At 43.9% G+C, this 14005-nt stretch overlaps 1 protein-coding gene across 1 annotated transcript in view; it reads right to left on the minus strand.

The window, feature by feature from the left end:
• ANO9 (anoctamin 9) overlaps nucleotides 1–14005 on the minus strand; it is a 110982-nt gene that overhangs the window by 45236 nt on the left and 51741 nt on the right. The window contains exons 6-10 of the mRNA XM_029582533.1: nucleotides 12083–12141; nucleotides 9957–10042; nucleotides 8131–8265; nucleotides 7116–7212; nucleotides 2498–2558 (exon numbers count right to left, since the gene is read on the minus strand). Coding sequence (XP_029438393.1) covers nucleotides 2498–2558; nucleotides 7116–7212; nucleotides 8131–8265; nucleotides 9957–10042; nucleotides 12083–12141 — 438 coding nt within the window. The remainder of the gene's footprint in view (nucleotides 1–2497; nucleotides 2559–7115; nucleotides 7213–8130; nucleotides 8266–9956; nucleotides 10043–12082; nucleotides 12142–14005) is intronic.

Consider the following 14005-nt stretch of genomic DNA (forward strand, 5'->3'; position numbering starts at 1 on the left):
CTGTCAGCCGGTTAGGAAAACAGACGCTCGGCCGTCCATTGCTCCTTCCATGTGACAGGGGCCGGCCAATGGCACTGGTAGCCCTGTCACATCTTAAGGGCAAAGGGCCACCGGCGCCATTTTGATTCGGGGCAGGCCCGACGACCCGAGAGGGGGAGATCGCTCGCGGGACCCTGGTGGACCACCAGGGCTTTTAGTAAGTCTTGGGGAGGGATTGGGATGGTGGGGGGTTGTAATAAAGTAAATTTGAAGGGTTGGGATGGTTTTGTTTTGTTTTTTTGTAATAAATGTGCGCCCCCCCCCCGCACTAGCCCGAAAAACAAATTTTTCCCAAAGTTCAGGGAAAATCCGTTTCGGGGTTCAGGTCCCCTGAACCAGGATGAATTAGGCAATTTTGTGGAAATTGCCTAATTCGTGATAAAAGAATGCACATCTCTATTGCACGGAGCAGCGGTTACTACCCTTAACAGCAACAAGGGGGGTAAACTGCACGGAGAGGCAGTTACTATCCTTAAGAGAAACATGGGGGTAACCAGCACGGAGAGGCAGTTATACCCTTAACAGAAACATGGGGGTAACCTGCACGGAGCAGCAATTATTACCCTTAACAGAAACATGGGTTAACCTGCACGGAGTGGCAGTTACTACCCTTAACAGAAACATAGGGATAACCTGCATGGAGAAGCAGTTACTATCCTTAACATAAATATGGGGGTAACCTGCACAGAGGCAGTTCCTACCCTTAATAGAAACATGGGGTTAACCTGCACGAAGAGGCAGTTACTACCATAAAAAACTTGCTGGACAGACTGGCCGGACCATTTGGTCTTTTTTCTGCTGACATTACTATGTTACTACATTACTACTCCTTGCCATCGTCACCCAGACGGCAGAACTCCTTTATCCTCTAGGCCTCAGTTCGACTCACGCTGTCATATCTTTAAGGTTAAGTTCACCTCTCTTGAGACATTCCTGTTAGGTTTTGGATCTAGGCATGTTTCCTGACATAATTCTTTGTGTTTCTTGCTAGATGTGAGTATTTGCATCTTTCCTGTCATTGTTTGCTGGACCGGTTCCTGAGCTTTTGCAAATTTTGTTGCTCCTTTCTCTCTGTGTGCTAGAGGATTCGCATGCATTCCTTTGATTCTTCAGAGGGCTTGCACATTGTGGATTTTTATTCCCATAGCTCAGCACCTTCTCAGCACTTGCATTTGTTGATGCCGTTAAGTGTGCTGAAGGCCCACATTAGTAACTATTTGGGGGTACCTTTCAGACAGGCCGATACAGTGCAGTGTGCTCCGGCGGAGCGCACTGTTAACTCGCGATTGGATGCGCTAGCTTTACCCCTTATTCAGTAAGGTGTAATAGCGCATCCAAAACGCGTGTCCAACCCCCCCCCCCCCCGAACCTAATAGCGCCCGCAACATGCAAATGCATACCCAAAGGTAGGCGCTAATTTCTCCGGGCACCGGGAAAGTGCACAGAAAAGCAGTAAAAACTGCTTTTCTGTGCACCCTCCAACTTAAATATCATGGTGATATTAAGTCGGAGGTCCCGAAAGTTAAAAAAAATAAAAAAAATAGAAAAAAAAAATTTGAAATAGGCCCGCGGCTCGCAAACCGGAAGCTCAATTTTGCCGGCGTCCGGTTTCCGAACTTGTGGCTGTCAGCGGGCTCGAGAACCGACACCGGCAAAATTGAGCGTCAGCTGTCAAACCCAATGACAGCTGCCGCTCCTGTCAAAAAAGAGGCGCTAGGGATGCGCTAGTGTACCTAGCACCTTTTTTTACCGCCGGGCCTAATTTAAATAAATTAAAATACTGTATCACGCGCACAGGAGAGCGGGCGCTCGCTCTCCCGCGATTTTACTGTATCGGCCCGAAAGCCGTTTACACGCATAAAAACATGATACCTTCTTCATTAAATGCAAACTGTGCACCACGCACCCACCCCCTTATCCATCCGATTTCTTTTATTATCTGGCTAATTTCCAGATTGGTTTCTCTTGCTTCTTCCCTGCAGCAGTCCAGCTTTGGGTTCATCTCCCTGAATCTTGCCTATCACTGTAATCTTTACTCGGAGGTAAGACAACTCCAATCCTGCAAGGGCTGCAAACCGGTCTGGGTTTTCAGGAGATGCACAAAGAATATTCCTGAGATACATTTCCATATGTGTGGTCTGAGGACTGGATTCATTTTCATACCTTAATTAGCCTGAAAGCCAGACCTACTTGCAGCACTCAGGACTGAGCTACTTAATTCAGTGACCCAACAAGGTCTGTTTCTCTTTCTTTGACATGTAAATAAATATACACACGTCTTTCCACATTTGTATAACTCGCACACTTCCACTGCTCCCTCTAGGTGTACAAAGCTGCAGACACTGATAGGACTTTTTGCAGAGTAAATATGAAGGGAAAACTTGCGGTTTTTTGAAGCTCCTCCAAACATTACATCTCTGCCTTGCTTTATCAAGGAATCCAGACATATAACACTTACCCCAAAGAGCCATGAACATCGCAAAGAAGACAGTCCCTTCATTGTCAAACAGGTGAGTCACCTTCAAAGAGAATTGGGGAGAACAAGAGTGATTTCCAGAGTGAACAGGGCAAGAGAAATAGGAGAGTAGACTGAACAAATCAATAGTGCGCACGGATAATAATAATTCAGGCTTCCCAGGATCCGGTGACCGGCCTGCTCTCTATTTACAGCAATGCAGACAGCATGGATTGTTTCGCTGCGCCACACCTCTGCTGAACAATGAAAACAATCCAAACTTAAGCCACAAAAGTGCAAATAGTGGTAGTGAAAAATACTGAATCTTGCCCAAAAAAATAAAAGTGTTTATTTCACCCCCTGTAAACCATGAGCGTGGCCAGGCCTGGTTAATGGAGGGCTGAAACAAGAACTATTGCACTGGATATACTGAAAACGCACCAAGGGCTTGAGTCATCAAGGTCTTTCCCCATACAGGGGAAAAGCCTTAGCGAATCAGGCCCCCAATTTCCAGCATATCCAATGAATGCCCACCAACATTTTAAACTTCAGAAAACTTGGAACTTACTCTGACTAGTGTCCAAAACGCCCTGTCCTCAATTCCTTCCCCTTCCCTCCCCCCCCAAAAAAAAACAACCCCAAAACAATATACAGTACCTTGCAGACACTAAGAAAGAAACGGGAACAAAATTATTTTGCTTTGAGAATTTTAATGTGTTTGATTAATAAACCTGATAAAAATGAATATTTAACTGCTGGTTAAATATAACTTTACAAAAATACAGAACATGTCAGCGAGACATTCATTTCCTCAGTTAGCATAGAACCACACTTGATGGGAAGGGATTACTTACTGACGTGAGGATTTCTAAGTCGACTTGGCCTGGCCAGAAAGCCAGGAGGATTACAATGAGCTCTGAAACATGTTTGTGGGGAGCAAAGAGGAGGGAGAGAGGTACGAGGAGGACACGGAGGCAGAGATTTACTGAAGGAAGTGTGTCACCAGAGTGTCCCTTACTGAGGGCATCAGAGTCTTCACAGACGCTTGACCTGTGATAACAGAGTGTAGGCTTGTGTAGTGTTCCAGGACATTCCTCAGTGGGAGGGGGCTGCAGGAAAGTGGAGTTTTGCAAACGCATGAGTCCGTTTTGGTTCCTGGTTTTTTTCCCCTCTAGCCTTCCATTCTGGAAGGGTGGCTGAGGCTCAAGGTCGTAACCCCTCAAATCCCCTCAGGAGTTGAAAGAGATTCTTTTCCTTCATCCTGCTGCCCTGCTGAAGTGACTGGGTTGCAAGGCTGCAGGATCTCAAGGAGATATTCCGGAAGACGAATTTGGAAATATGGCGGGTCATAAATCATTGCAAACAAACAAATAATTAAATAAGAGGGGAGTTAAGTCTGGCCCTCGCCGGCGTCGGCTGTGAGAGATTCCTCACTGCCTGAATTTCCAGAGGTGGCGTTTCAGGCTGACATGAAGAGGAAGGATTAGCAGGTCAGATGAACTGCTTCACGGCTGATGCTCAGACAGAGAAGTCTGCTGGAACTCATCCTTGCTGGTGTATGAGAGATTTCCAATGTGCCACGGCAGGACTACAGGAGTCTGCACCTATGAAACAGGGAGAACTAAGGGATCCTGCCCTGAAGGGTAGGAGGGCATACCAGAGTGTGTGTTTTCCAGAGGCCTCATCTGGAATTTTCTTTTCTGCATTGGAGAGCACTACCCCAAAGTATGCTATCTGTGAATTTATCCATTTTCACCAAGCTAACCAGTAAAAGGATTTATTCTTTTGAACACCACCAGACTCTGGCAATGTGTTATTTTTACTGGAAGATACCAGAAGGCTTCCAATAGCCTAAGGGCTGTGAAAGACTTTCGCTTCTCCATGCCTTGCCCCCCCCCCCCCACCCCACCCCCAGGGAAAAACACTGGATTGCAATCTGGCTCCGCTTCCTCAAAGATAGCCCCTGCAACAGAATACACCGAAATCTCCTCTTCCATCTGTCCCCATCTTGGATGGCGCATTTGGCTATCCTTGGATGGATTTGCACTGCAGTGGTTCCAGTCCTTTCTGGAGGGTACATTACAGAGGGTCGTGTTGAGGGATTCTTAGCACCATGGCCTCTTGCTTATGGGATAGAACAGGGTTCTATTCTTTTCCTGAAAGTTTTAAACATCTATATGAAACTGTTGGGTGAGATAATTTGAGAATTTGGGGTGCGATGTAATCTTTATACAGATGGCATGCAGCTCTGTTTTCTATTGGGATCTTATGCCAGTGGGGCTGAGAATCTGCTAAACTAGTGTCTTGGTGCAGCAATGAGCTGGTTGTGATTAAAGAAGCTAAAATTAACTCCCAACAAGAGGTACTATGGATTGGCAGAAGAATGGTTTGGGATGTTTTAATTCAACCTATGCTTGATAGGTATGTTCTAACCCTAAGACTCGTAATCTAAGGGGGTCAATATTTATATGACTTGTCTGGCTAAGTTTGTGACTTAGCTGGACAAACCATGGGTTGTAAATTTCCCACTGCTCTGACCAGGTCTTATTACATCGAGCTCCATGCGTTAACTGGGAACAGTTACAGGGACCATATTTCTCCTGTTTTAAAAGATCTGCACTGGCTGTCGGCAAGTTTCCCGGCAGTCGAAATGTGTTGGCTTTAGCCCTTTAGATCTCTAAATGTATTGAGTCCCTGGTTACTTGAGGAATTGCGGCCTCCTCTCGTATGTACCTGCCTGGGCTTTAAGATCAGCTCCATCACATCTTGTCCTTAACAGAGTTGAGATTGGTTGGGATGCATGGAAGGGCCTTCTTGAGTGTCGCTTCCCATGTATGGACACTCAAATTAGACATATGTTGGGCAATCCAGCTGATCTGCTGTTCCTTCATGTTTACATAAGAACATGCCATGCTGGGTCAGACCAAGGGTCCATCAAGCCCAGCATCCTGTCTCCAACAGAAGCCAATCCAGGCCACAAAAACCTGGCAAGTACTCAAACACCAAGAAGATCCCATGCTACTGATGCAATTAATAGCAGTGGCTACTCCCTAAGTAAACTTGATTAATAGCAGTTAATGGACTTCTCCTCCAAGAACTTATCCAAACCTTTTTTGAACCCCACTACACTAACTGCCACCAACCACATCCTCTGGCAACAAATTCCAGAGCTTAATTATGCACTGTGGGGCGGATTTTAAGAGCCCTGCTCGACTAAATCCGCCCAAATCCGGGCGGATTTAGGCGAGCAGGGCCCTGCGCGCTGGTGCGCCTATGTTCAATAGGCCTACCGGCGCGCGCAGACCCCGACTCGCATAAGTCCCGGGGGTTTGGCGAGGGGATCGTGTCGGGGGGCGGGCCCGGTCGGCGCGGCGTTTTGGGGGCGTGTCGGCAGCATTTTGGGGGCGGGCCCGGGGGTGTGGTTACGGCCCGGGGCGGTCCGGGGGCATGGCCGCGCCCTCCAGACCCACCCCCAGGTCGCGTCCCGGCGCGCTAGCGGCCCGCTGGCGCGCGGGGATTTACGTCTCCCTCCGGGAGGCGTAAATCCCCCGACAAAGGTAAGGGGGGGGGTTTAGACAGGGCCGGGGTGGGTGGGTTAGGTAGGGGAAGGTGAGGGGAGGGCAAAAGAAAGTTCCCTCCGAGGCCGCTCCGATTTCGGAGCGGCCTCGGAGGGAACAGGGGTAGGCTGCGCGGCTCGGCGCGCGCTGGCTATACAGAATCGATAGCCTTGCGCACGCCGATCCAGGATTTTAGCGGATACGCGCGTATCTACTAAAATCCCGCGTACTTTTGCTTGCGCCTGATGCGCCAGCAAAAGTACGCCAATTCGCGCTGTTTGTAAATCTACCCCTGAGTGAAAAAGAATTTTCTCTGATTAGTTTTAAATGTGCTGCTTGGTAACTTCATGGAATGCCCCCCTAGTCCTTCTATTATTCAAAGGGAAAGTAACCGATTCACATCTACTCGTTTAAGACCTCTCATGATCTTAAAGACCTCTATCATATCCCCCCCTCAGCCGTCCTGCTATTGGCTGTAGTGTTCATGTAATATGCTGTTAAATGTTGTTTTAATTGATTTTTATTTAGTTTTTAAATTGGATGTTTTGATTGTTGGAACCCACCTTAGGTACTTTTTAGTAGAAAGGCAGGCTATAAAGCTGGAAAATAAATCAAATCATAAATATTATGGAGGTAATTTTTTTTAAAGACGTTACATGTGTAAATGTAACATTATTGTAGCAATTTTCAAAAGCCCATTTATGTGCTTAAAAGTGCACTTCCACATATGAAACATGGACAATTCAATGACATATGTTGTGGCAATTTTCAAAAGTCCACTTCACATGTTAAGTGCATTTACATGGGTAAACCCAGTTTTAGGCATGTAAGCCCTTTTGAAAATTATGCCCTACGTTAATAATTTTAAATAATTTTTAGCCTACAGAACAATAATCTAAACATTACAAGGATTCTGCAGGAGACTATATTTGTTGTATGTGGACAGGAAGCATTTGGCATATTTATTTAACTAGCAAGGAGTTTTTCTTTGTGAAAATGGCAGTAGATACTGGAAATACATGGGTTGAAGCTCTGCAGTGAGAATTTCTGTTAACAGCACTTACCTTGGCATAGGTACATGTTTCTGACAAATTCCAGTATGGACATTTCTGGTCACACAAGGGGCACATTATGGTAGTATTTGCCTCACAGATCTCTTTACTAGTAAGAAAAAAATGACAAGTATTCAGTGTTTGTCCTCTGTATACAGTCATACGTTCATCTTATGCAGCCTTAGCAATCCATTCATCCCATCCACCCAGCCACAGTTATTTATCTGTCTACTTTCATATTCAGAACTCAACTTCTCCAACCACCCAGCTTTCATCTCTCCATTGCTGTCACTTATACTCACACATCTGAGCAAATTGTAATTGTCAACTCCCAAGGACATAAGAGAAATTAGTTTACCTAGACAAAATTTAGCCGATCAGCAGTGGGAAATCTCGGGTTTTGTCCAAGTAACTCAAAACATTATCTGGACAAACTCTTCGAATATCAGCCTGCCTAGATGGTAATCCTAATTCACCTACTTTTTATAAACAGTCATATGCACAGCACTGTACAAGACAAGGTAGACGCAAACTGTGACAGACAAAGTAGAAACAGATACTGAAGGCTCTGGGCACCTCTCCCAATGAGTATACAATCCAGAAGGAAAGCAATAACAGATGAGATATAAAAGATGTAGGGATTGAAAGGTAGGGGACGACCCACAATGGAAAGACTGATGAAAGCAAGAAGAATTTTCGTGAGAGCCGGTAGCCATTCACTAGCCCTCTGATGCTCCCATCAGCTGAACGATGCGCAAATTCCCATCTAACCCATGTCTCTACTCTAATCACTTTTTCTATCAATTATTCACCTTCCCCACAGAATTACCCATTATACTCATCACTCATTTTTTCATTCATTTTCCCATTAATCTAGTCAGATATCAAACCTGACAGCCCATTCAAGCATCCACATGATCATGCTTTAATTTACCGTGCTTTGTCACATCCAAAACCAACATACCCCATTTGGTGATCATATCACACACTGCTTTTCCAATCAAAACAGTAGGCTATAGCTACTAACCTGATCTGGCTTGAACTGAAGTGAACTAGGCCATACAGAAAGACGATCGAACCCACCACAGCAGCAGGGAACAGCATAATAGTATACCAGCCGAGCCAGGCAAAATATAAGGCTACCTTCTCCCCAAAATAATCTCTAGAAAGCAGAATAAGAAGGTAGATAAATGTAGCAGCTTAAACATATTTCTTATCACATCATAAAGTCTCCAAAAGATGATTTAATCATTCTAGAAATTATTAATTGAACTTAAGGGCTCCATCATGGGATAAACACTTCAGACTCGCCCATAGGATTTCTCAACGTTGGTGCCAAAAGATTCTTGGCTGCCAAATTAGCATCACCACTTCATGAATGATACCACCAAGTCCTCCTTCTCCTAATTACTCATATCCCATCCCTGTTTATTTCTAACTTAGTCACCTCACTGTTGAATTCAAAACCAAAGAGCTCAATATGTCGATGTGATCCCTGTCGGGGTTCCCTGCAAGGTGCCAATCAGTAAATGTAGAGGGAGGTTCCGGAGAAGATCAGAACTAGTAATGGAGAGGAGATTCCTACCTCTATAGGGGATGGGTTTGGTAGGGAATATAAAAGTGCCTTTCATGAGGTGCTGGGGGGAGCTCGGTGAATTTTCATAAGATGTTGAGAGTAAGACATCTGGCGTGGAGCTCAAGGAGGGTAGCACCAGTGAGTTGCCTGCCCTTGGGGCTTCACTGGTCTGCTGGAAACACCTGTTAAATCTCTATGGCTTTTTTACATGGATCATCTGGAGGGATCTATCCCTTAATCCATGGGGCAACAATCCTTGTTCTTGAGAAGTCTGCTGCCAGTGTGGGGAAGAGGAAGGAGAGAGGTTTCTGCCTGTCTTTGGGGTCTGAGGAAGGATAAGGTCCTGAGGTGGATTGCTGGAGAATTCTGCTGTTGACTCAAGCTGCATGAGTAACCACTGTCTGCTTCTGTAATTGTCTAAGAAACTATGGGGTCCATGCTAAGTTGCTGTGCATCTTGGCAAATTAGCCAGATATACTTATCCAGCTAATTTATCTGGGATATTCAGTGGCACAACAGCATTACTGAATATACCCGGCTGCTCTGTGGCCTGACTAGTGTTAGCTGGCTAAGTTATCTGGTTAAATCTGAATATTGGAGTTAGCTGGATAATTAGTAGTTGGCTGGATAGTAGTCTATGAACCCCACATCACAACTAGCATATTGATAACACTATGTATAATAAATTTACCCGTAAAAGTACTTTCAGTACACTCGGTCATGACCCACTTCTCTAAAAATTATTTTGTCTAATGATATATTGTAACCGAACCTTTGATGGCACCTGTTAGAATGTACTATAGTACACTTTTACTTACATTAAATATGTGCCTACATGTAAACCGTTGCGATGGTACTTAACTTAGCAACGGTAACGTCCATTCCCTGTCCCTGACTTATTCAGGTAAGTTTTTAGCCAGATAAGTCACTTATCTGGCTAAGTGGCACCCGCTGACTATAGCCAGATAAGCCTGACTTATCTGGCTAAGATTTTTTTGAATATTGGGCTCTATCTCTATTGTTTTTGTGAATCGAACTTCTTGCTGATTTTTCCTGTCTCCTATGGAGTGTGTGTGAGTGTGTTTGTGTGTGTGTGTGTGTGTCCCGCAGAGAAATGAACCCCAATTCTGGGGCTGCAGCCAGGCTTTCTACCATCCCCACAGTCACAGAAAGTGACCCCCCCCCCAGCCAAGACCCCTCTGCTGTGTCACCCGTTTCCCCAGCAAGACTCTCTGAGACCCTCTCTCCCAGAACAGTGCAAGAATAGCCGGCTTTACCTGATTTCTGCGACCGGCTGTGCGTGAAGGACGTCTCTCCACCGGGCCCATTTCTTCTTCAGATCTTTCCCCAGCTCATTATTTAGCTGTAAATATCAATACTTAGTCACTGTACTGCATTCCGGCAGTGCGGTGGCTCAGAATTCAAGATTAACTGGTGTATGCCCGACAAGAACAAGCTCTGGACAGATCTCCAAACAATGGGTGTAACTCACAAAGGCAAAATTATTCAGATCTTAATCAACTTTTACTTTTAAAAAGCCCTTAAAAACAATTGCCTGTGTGAGGGCACTTTCTTTTGAGTTGCATTCATTAGTCATGCTGGACAAATTCATCTGCAGAGCTTCATCCTTTCGAGCCCAAATATGGATAAGTGCGATATGTATTTACCTGGTTTGTTTTACATGTGTCTGCATGTTGCATGGTACATTTGTGCATATTTGATAACCTGTGTATATCATATATGTGCAGGTTATAAAATACAGGAAGATTTTATAAAATACAGGTATATTTTCATGTGCTCATATACACGCGTCTGTGGGCGCATGGAGCTGTTTGAAAGTCATCCTCCCTTTCTTCTTAACGCAAAACCTCGTGCTCACCAAGCTACTTAATCTCGTGTAGTTATCCAGATCAACCTGTTTCCTCTTTCGAAGTAGAGATTGCCAAGTAATTCAGTATTTGATTTGAATTACACACATTTTGCTGAATTTGTTTCATGGATAAACAAATATTCTGGCATGATGAACCAGAATGCTTGTTTCATAATGCTTGTTCAATTTAGATTTGTTCATGCAGATATTTTCACACTTGGTTTACTTTCCAGTCTCGTCCCAGGATTTTCTCATTTCTCAGGGAAATGAATATAACGAATTTAAGGGGCGATTCTGAGTAGCCCACATAGTTGCAAAATACATAGATACTTTTAATGTGCATATTTTGTGGCTTATTTTCAAAGGGAAAATATGCAGGCATCTTCCCTTTGAAAGTTAGCCAGTGAAAAGCCTGCATGTTAAACGTACCTGTGGGTACTGTGCCTGCTATTTGTGCAGCCGCAGGAGAGGGATATAAATAGCACACATATTTTTTAAAAAAGCCAAATACTACACTGTTTTGTTCCTCTGACCTTACCACAGAGGACCACCCCTTTTTCACATGGCTTGAAGAATGCAGACACGTCAATTTACCCATCTAAATGGTTTTGAAAACTGCTCTCACTGGGGCACTCACAAAAATTGTGTCTTGGGCTTCTGGAAAGATTGTTCCCTGTGAATTGTGATCTTTTGGTGGAACATTTTTTGTTTAACTCATAAATATGAGACTGCAGTTGCTGATAAAACTGATTGAGTCTTTGCTATATCTAAAATCTGGGATCCTGTATGGAATACCTTGTTAGTTATTAACTTGCTATTCCCTATGCCTTTCAGGTCTTAGGTCTTCAATCTTTGCTGTAATATTCATTCTCTAATTTCTTTCTTTTCTCTCAGGATGAACTTTAAATATGCTGTATCCAAGCTTGGATTGCTATATGTTTTTTTTCTTTTTTTCCTTGTTGCCATTGTTTTTGTTTTATAACTTGCATTGTTCTTTCATTATAAATGTCAATAAAAAGTTTGAACTTAAAAAACTGTATCCACTTTTCCCTAGAGAAGGAATTTCTGGAACCCAAACATAAATCTGCCCAACGTTGAACTGCAGCAGTATGACTGCATCAGACTTTCAGGAAAGCTGGGGGTAACCTGCACGGAGTAGCCATTTTTAAAATCTAAATATCAATGAGGATGAGGAGACTGGTTGTTTTAGATAACACGAATTTGGACATGCTTCTGACAGATATGGTACGGAGTACTATGGCAGGTTGAGAGCTCAGGTAAAATCTATGGGAGGGTCTTGCTTTAAGGATGGGAATTTATATGCCTAGCTGCCCAAAGTGGTAGCAAACAAGGAGAAAGAGTCTCAGCATCTCAACTGGGCAGCCTGGATTGACCTATTAGTCTTTGTCTGTCATCTTTTTGCTATGTTACTCAAACTGAAGGTTGCAATCTTATTTTTCAAAACATTGCTCATCTCCCGATTAACAACCTCAGTTCTGGGACACATCACAGGTAGAAATCAAGATTCCTTACATCATGCAGTGGAAATGCCGTCTCAAAAACATCTTGCCTTATAAGGTCCCTCAGCTTCTCTAAGAAAGCAACAACAAAGTAATTAGTAACTCATAGTGGGCTGTAAGCTTCTACCCTCATCCCTTCCTTATTTTGGCTAAATCAAGGCTCCAATGATGCAAGGGACTACAGCAGGAATGGCCAACTCCAGTCCTCAAGAGCCACACATGAGCCTGTTTTCAGGATATCTCCGAAAAATACACGTGAGAGATTTGCATGCTCTGCATCCATTGTATGCAAATGGGGAAGAGCTGAGGGAGGGGTGAAAGAAAGAAGACATGGTACAGGTGAGCAACAGCAAATGAGCTGGGGCTGGTGAGAGAATGAGAGGCAGAAGAAAATGGATGAAATGGATGAGGACAATGGAGAAGGTGAGTACAGAAGGTGGAAATTGGGGCCTAGGGAATGGATGAAAGACAAGACAGGGAAATTAGGCTGAGGACAGAGTGCAAGACAGGCAGAATGGGAGGGTTGGGGAAGAAGTGAGAGATGGGAAGCAAATAGTGAATGGGACATAGAATGCTGGTAGGTAGGCAAGAGGTGAAGAGAGACAGAGAGAGATTGAGGACTGAGAAGGGCAATGGGAATAAGAGACAGAAATGGGATAGGAAGAAGGGAGCATTAGGCTGAAGATGGAGAGGGTTGAGAGAGAGTACAAGATAACAACAGATGTGAAAGATGGAAAGGAGAGTGGGGTAAAAAGATGGTGATAGGAGCAAATGAAAGAGGGTGACTGGAGGGAATAGGAAAGCAGTGAGGATGAAAGGGAATGGATGGTTGGAAAAAGAGCTCATGTTAGGCTGATTTGAGGGAAAGGGGGGTGTGAGAGAGTCATAAAGGAAGCAGTTGTTGGGAGGAAGGATAAGGGAGCCAGTTAGCTGGACACAGAAGGCTGAGGGGGGTCAATAGTGGGAGGAGTTAGGGAGGTGTAGGGTTTGTACAGGGAGAACAGGAAGAGGGATGAAATCCAGCCATGAGTGGACAGAAAGAAAGGCAGAGATAGAGAGAAATAGAGAAAAGCTAGATGAAAGGGAAGGATCAGAATATAGGGGAGGGACAGAAAAAGACAGAGAAAAAAGGACAAAAGGAAACAGAAAAAAAAAGAAACCAGAACCAATGTGATTAGAAAATTAAAAATGTCTACACAATAGTAGAAAAACTGTATTTTCAGTTTAAAGACTGGAATATGTCAGCTTTGGGTATGTTTGTCTGATATTTTTGTACTTTGCACAGTACAAGAGGAAATATATTTCTGATATTATTTCTAGGGCGTTGCATTGCTATTAGAGTCTGGCTTCTTGGGGTTTCTACTTCTGTTGTATCTGCATATTTCAATTTCTAGTTTGTGGTTACTTTTTCTGTGTTTGGTTCTGCAATCATCACTGAGGTAAGGGATTCTGTTAGCATGTAGTTTCTGTATACAGAACTATAACAGTCCAGATAGTTCTGTTTTCCCAGCAGAGAGTGTGTTAGTGTTCTAGGGAGCAATGCTGCCTTTACATAAGTAAGGCTGCTGCTGTTTGCATTCTGGGAGTAAGTGCTGTTTTGGTATGACAGATTTGCTATATAGATTCTTAATGATTTGTTTTTTAAGGGTTTTGTTTTATTTCACAAAGAGGTTCATATTCAAAAGAGTTTGTCAAGGTAATTTTTGAGCTATCTGGACAAACCCCTAGGTTTAGATATCCATCCCTGGCTGGATAAGTTTTACCTGAGTAATGACTTTCCCAGGCAAAATTTACGCAAATACATTGGGGGCATTCTGTGAGCATTCCAAGCTGGGGCAAAAGTTATCCAGATAGTTCTGATATTCAGAGTTGTCGGGGTAAGTCTGGTCGTGCCCAAGAGCAATCCTAAAGTTATTCGGTACAGGTAAAAAAAAAA

This window comes from Rhinatrema bivittatum, chromosome 17 (genome assembly GCF_901001135.1).
Source record: "Rhinatrema bivittatum chromosome 17, aRhiBiv1.1, whole genome shotgun sequence".
Lineage (NCBI taxonomy): Eukaryota > Metazoa > Chordata > Amphibia > Gymnophiona > Rhinatrematidae > Rhinatrema > Rhinatrema bivittatum.